The following is a 5,289-nucleotide window of genomic DNA, read 5'->3' as shown; positions in this document are numbered from 1 at the left end:
AATCTGCATGATCGCTATGAAGATCTTAGGCCTACGTTCAAAACTTCTGAGTTCTGTAAGGCCACACATGAAGCCAATCTGGCTGACTTTGCTAGGCAGAAGACAGAACTGGATCAGATGGTGGCTGGATATAAGGAGGCCAAGGCTACCGCGGATAAGTTGGAGAAGCAGATTGAAGAACTCCAAAAACAGCTGGCAGAGTGTAGGGAGGTGCAGAACAAGCTTGGGGCTGGACTGAGTTCCAAAACCAAAGCCACCTTCCTTGTGCAGAGCATGGTTGCAGCTTCCAGGCCAGCTTTGGAAATCGCAAAAGCCTCGATTCATCAAGGAGTGCTGCTCCAGAAAGAACTTTCTGTTAAGAAGGCGAATCTGCAGGAAACCCTTAGAAAATTAGGGTTTTAGTTTTTCATTTCTGTTTATTTATTTTTTTTGAACAAATTTGCCGCTATGGTGGCTATTGTTAAATAAAGTTTGTTCTGCTTTCCTTTTAAATAGCATTTTACTATTTTTATTTACTCTTGACGTAGTAAACAAAACAATACTGTGAAAGTAGAACGAAACAATCTTTAAAGCAAAAATGGATTCAAAAAATAGAAGAAGTCAGCCTTGTTCCTCTTCTATCCCGGGATCTGTCTGTACAGCTTGTGAATCCCACATGGTTGGGTAGCATTTCTTTAACCATTTGCCATTGATTGGGGCGTTGTGAATAACTCCATCTCTGTCCTGCAACCTATATGCCCCCATTCCGAGGATCTGGTTAATCACAAAAGGACCTTCCCACGTAGGTGACCATTTTCCATATCCAGCTATGTACGCTCCAAGGGACAGAATTGCCTTCCAGACTATTTCCCCCTCTTCAAAACTCTTATCTCTGACTCTTTTGTTGTATGCGTTTGACACAGCCTGTTTTCCTGCTAAGAGTTTGTTGAGGGTGTCAATCCTGCTTGCATCCAATTCTTCTAATTCAAGTAGCATGGCTTGAGAGTAATCTTCTCCTGTGAGATCGTGCTGATGAGCAATTCTAAGAGACTGGACTGCTATCTCCATGGGCAGAATTGCATCATGGCCGTAGGTCAGAGCATAGGGAGTTATGCCAGTTGCTTCTCTTTTTGAAGTTCTGTATGCCCACAAAGTTTCTGACAACTTCTCATGCCACTGCTTCGGATTCTTCTCCAGCATCTTTCTGATGATATTGATAATCACCTTGTTACTTGATTCTGCCTGTCCATTAGCTTGAGCATAATAGGGGGTGGATTGGAGCAGCTTGAACTTGAATGTTTCTGCCATATCTAGCATATCCCTAGATATGAAAGAAGAACCCCTATCAGTTGTGATCGATTCTGGAATGCCGAATCTCTGTATGATCTGTTCTTCTATAAAGGTGATGATCTCTTGAGAAGTTGTGGTTTTGATTGGCTTGGCTTCTACCCACTTGGTGAAATAGTCTGTAGCAACAATGATAAAACAATGCTGCTGGCTGCTGGCTGGATAGATTTTGCCAATGAGATCCATTGCCCATCCCCTAAAAGGCCATGGTTTCACTACTGGATTCATGGGGACTGAAGGAGCCCGCTGGATTGGGCCGTGTCTTTGACAAGCTTCACATCCCTTGGAATAGTTGATGCAATCCTTCAACATGGTTGGCCAGAAGTAGCCATACCTTCTAATCAACCAGCACATCTTTCTTCCTCCTTGGTGAGCCCCACAGACCCCTTCATGGGTTTCTCCCATGACTTTCATATATTCTGTCTTTCCAAGGCACCTTAATAGCACCTCATCCTCACTTTTTCGGACCAAATCTTCATTCCACATGAGATAGTTTGTAGCCATGATTCTGACTCTTTTCTCAGAGGGTAGAGTGGGATACTGCAAGTAAGTCATGATAGGCTCCCTCCAATCGTCTTTAGTGATCAAGGCAGAATTGACTTCTATCTCCATTCCTCTAGTCAGAACTAACGGTAGACTTTTCCTTCCTATCTTGATGATCCTCTGGACGCAGTCTTCAGGCATTTGTATGCCTTATGCTACCTGAGCCAGTTCATTGGCTGCGAAGTTTTCTTCCCTTGGGATGTGTTCCCAAGTAGCTTCTCTGAATTCTGTTAGCAGATTTCTAGCTGCTACCAGATATACAGCCAGAGAAGGATTTAGACACTTGTATTCTCCAGCAATCTGTTTTAGGACAAGCATGGAATCTCCCAAGATTTCCACGGATTGAATTCCCAATTCTACCAACATCTCGAGCCCTATAATTAAAGCTTCATACTCGGCCCTGTTGTTGGTGCATTGGAAATCTAACTGGAAGGAATAGCAATGTCTGACCCCTAAGGGTTCTTCTAGCACGATTCCTGCTCCTGAAGCCTTGTCTGTTTTTAATCCATCAAAATATAATTTCCAAGGTGTGAGATGAATCGAGTAGATTGGATTGTTAAGGCAAACATGAGCTCTAGTTAGCAGATCTGCATTTGCTATGTCCAAAGAATCCATGTTTTCAATTTCCTCTCCCGGGTGTTCTGCCAAGAAATCTGCCACAGCTTGTCCTTTGATAGCTTTCTGGGGAACATACCTGAGGGTGAATTCTGTCAAAGCCAAAGTCCATTTCCCAATTCTGCGCCTCAGCATTGGTCTTGTTAGCATGTATTTGATTAGGTCTGTTTTGGCAATGTTGTAAATAGTGTGTGGCAGCATGTAGTGCCTGAGCTTTACAGCAGTGAAATATAAGGCCAGGCAAAGCCTTTCTATCGCGGAATACCTTCTTTCCACTTCTGTCAATGTTCTGCTTAGATAGTAGACTGCCTGTTCTTTCCCTTCTTTGTTATCTTGAACTAGCAGACTTCCAATGGATACTTCTGATGCAGATACATAAAGCTTGAGGGGTCTGCCCCTTTTTGGTGGGGACAGAACTGGCGGATTTGAGAGGTAATGCTTTATTTCCTGGAAAGCCTGTTGGTGCTGTTCTTCCCATTTGAATGTCTGTTCCTGCTTCAGTCTTAACAGGGAAGAAAAGGGTTGGATTTTTCCTGCAGAATTGGATATGAATCTCCTTAGAAAATTGATTTTTCCTAAGAGACTTTGAAGTTCTTTCTTGTTCCGAGGTGGTAGAGCTTCTATGATGGATTTTGCTTTATTTCTGTCAACCTCTATACCTCTCTGGTGGACCAAGAATCCTAAGAACTTTCCTGCTTGGACTCCAAAAACACATTTTTTGGGGTTCATCTTTAGTCTGTGCTGCCTCATTCTTAGGAACGCCTTTCTTAAGCTTGCCACGTGATTTCCTTCTTCAGGGGATTTAATCACCACGTCATCTATGTATACTTCCAAGGAATGTCCTATCATATCATGAAAAATAGAATTCATTGCCCTTTGGTAGGTGGCTCCCGCATTTCTCAAACCGAAAGGCATTACAGTATATTCGAAAGCACCTATATGTCCTGGACACATAAAGGCTGTCTTGTGGATGTCCTGTTCTGCCATCATAATCTGGTTATAACCTGCGTTGCCGTCCATGAAAGATAGCATTTGGTTGTGAGCGGCTCTATCTACTAGCATGTCTGCCATTGGCATAGGATATTCGTCCTTGGGAGATGCTTCATTCAGATTTCTGTAATCCACACAAATTCTAACTGCCCCTGTTTTTCTTTTGAGAACAGGTACAATATTTGCTAACCAATCTGCATAGATGGCTGGCCTGATGAATCCTGCTTTGAGCAGCCTTTCTATCTCTTCTTTGACCTTCAGTTCTGTGTCCATAGACATTCTTCTTCTGGCCTGTTTAACTGGAAGGTAGCCATCTTTGATTGGCAGTTTGTGCTCTACTAACTGCCTGTCCAGCCCTGGCATCTCGTGGTAATGCCAAGCAAAACAGTCTCTGAACTCCTGCAAAAGTGTCATGAGTTCAGACTTGAGTGGTTCCTTCAACAGTGTGCTGATGAAAGTAGGTCTTGGATCTTTTTCTGTCCCTAAGTTTACTTCTTGCAGAGGGTCCTCCACTTCTGGCAGGGAGTCGTCTAGTGCTGCTGGTGCAAAATCTAATACTTCTTCCTGTAAAATTTCCTCCTCTTGTTCTTTTATGCTTTCATGGGTGAATTCTGCCATATTGATGGCTGGATTCTGTATGAAAAGCCCCATTTCTCCCCAGTATATCAACAATCTTTTTGTGATGGATCGGATTGTTGCAGCTCGATCCTTGTCTAGTTGATTGGGACTAAACATCAAAATTCTGGAAGTTCAGCGCAAAAAGGTCTATTCCAATCCTCTAGAGAACTGGCTAAACCTTCTTCAATGAGTCTTTGGGCCGTAACACCATGTGGGCGGCCGTTCTGATTGACTCCAAGGAAAGTGAAAGGACCGAGGTCATCATGATAATACCTTGCTTCAAAGCACATGGCAGAGGGCAGGAATGGCCGTGGATCGGCCTCTATAATCTCCATGCAGCCTTCTTCATTCCATAGTGCTAACTGCTGGTGGAGGGTGGAAGGAATACAAAGGCTCTGGTGAATCCAATCCCTGCCAAGTAGTGCATTGTAGGTGGTGGAAGTAGTGTCTATAACAAAGAATGCTATTTTCAACCCTTTACTTCCGACTATGACATCCACGTCTAAGATGCCATATATTTTGGTGATGCCCCCAGCGAAGTTGGTGACAGTCAATCGTGTTGGGATTAAATCCTTCTCTGTCCTGCCCAACTTGGTCAGCATTCTGTGGGGTAATAGATTAATGGCTGCACCCCCATCTACCATGATCTTGGAAATAGGAATACCACCAAGATTTGCCGTTATAAACAAAGGTCTGAGGTGATTTGCCATTTCTCTGGTCGGCTTGGCAAACCAAGGCTGCTCTGTAGCTGGTTTATTGGCTGTTCTGCCTGTCCTGGAGTTGTCTGCTTGTGGTTCTGGTGGCTCCTCTGCTTTTGCCAATCTACATTCAAAGCTTTCCTGAGAGAGAACATCTCCTTCCAGAGTGCTTTCTTGTCCTTCGATAGCCCTGAATTTACCTGGTAGGATAAATACCATGTTAATTCCCAGATCACCCTGTAGGAGGTTTTCTAATTCTGCGCCAAAAGCTTCTGTCTCTGGGTCCAATTCTTCACAAAATTCCATTACTTCTTCCCCGTATTCTTCCGTCCAGTCATCCTGTTCTGCTACCTCGAAGGGCTCTTTCTGGTCATCTGCAGAAGGTTCATAATCCAATTGCTCTTCTTCCTCTATGTGGTTGTCTTCTCCTTGTAACGGGGTAGACCCGGATATCTCTGGTATCTGCGCGGTGTCAGGACAGTTACTGGATGATGAGGCT

General features: G+C 43.8%; 1 protein-coding gene across 1 annotated transcript; it reads right to left on the bottom strand.

Annotated features, from left to right (window-relative positions):
* LOC109948766 (protein NYNRIN-like) lies at positions 601-1,938 on the bottom strand. The gene is made up of 3 exons (XM_020562484.1): positions 1,711-1,938; positions 1,271-1,629; positions 601-1,183 (listed from the first exon to the last, which is right to left on the bottom strand). Exons 1-3 carry the CDS (start codon positions 1,936-1,938, stop codon positions 601-603), a joined length of 1,170 nt encoding a protein of 389 aa, XP_020418073.1.

The sequence above is a fragment of the Prunus persica genome, chromosome G4 (genome assembly GCF_000346465.2).
Source record: "Prunus persica cultivar Lovell chromosome G4, Prunus_persica_NCBIv2, whole genome shotgun sequence".
NCBI lineage: Eukaryota > Viridiplantae > Streptophyta > Magnoliopsida > Rosales > Rosaceae > Prunus > Prunus persica.
Note: the sequence above shows the minus strand (reverse complement) of the source record. Positions and strands in the feature narration are given on the sequence as shown.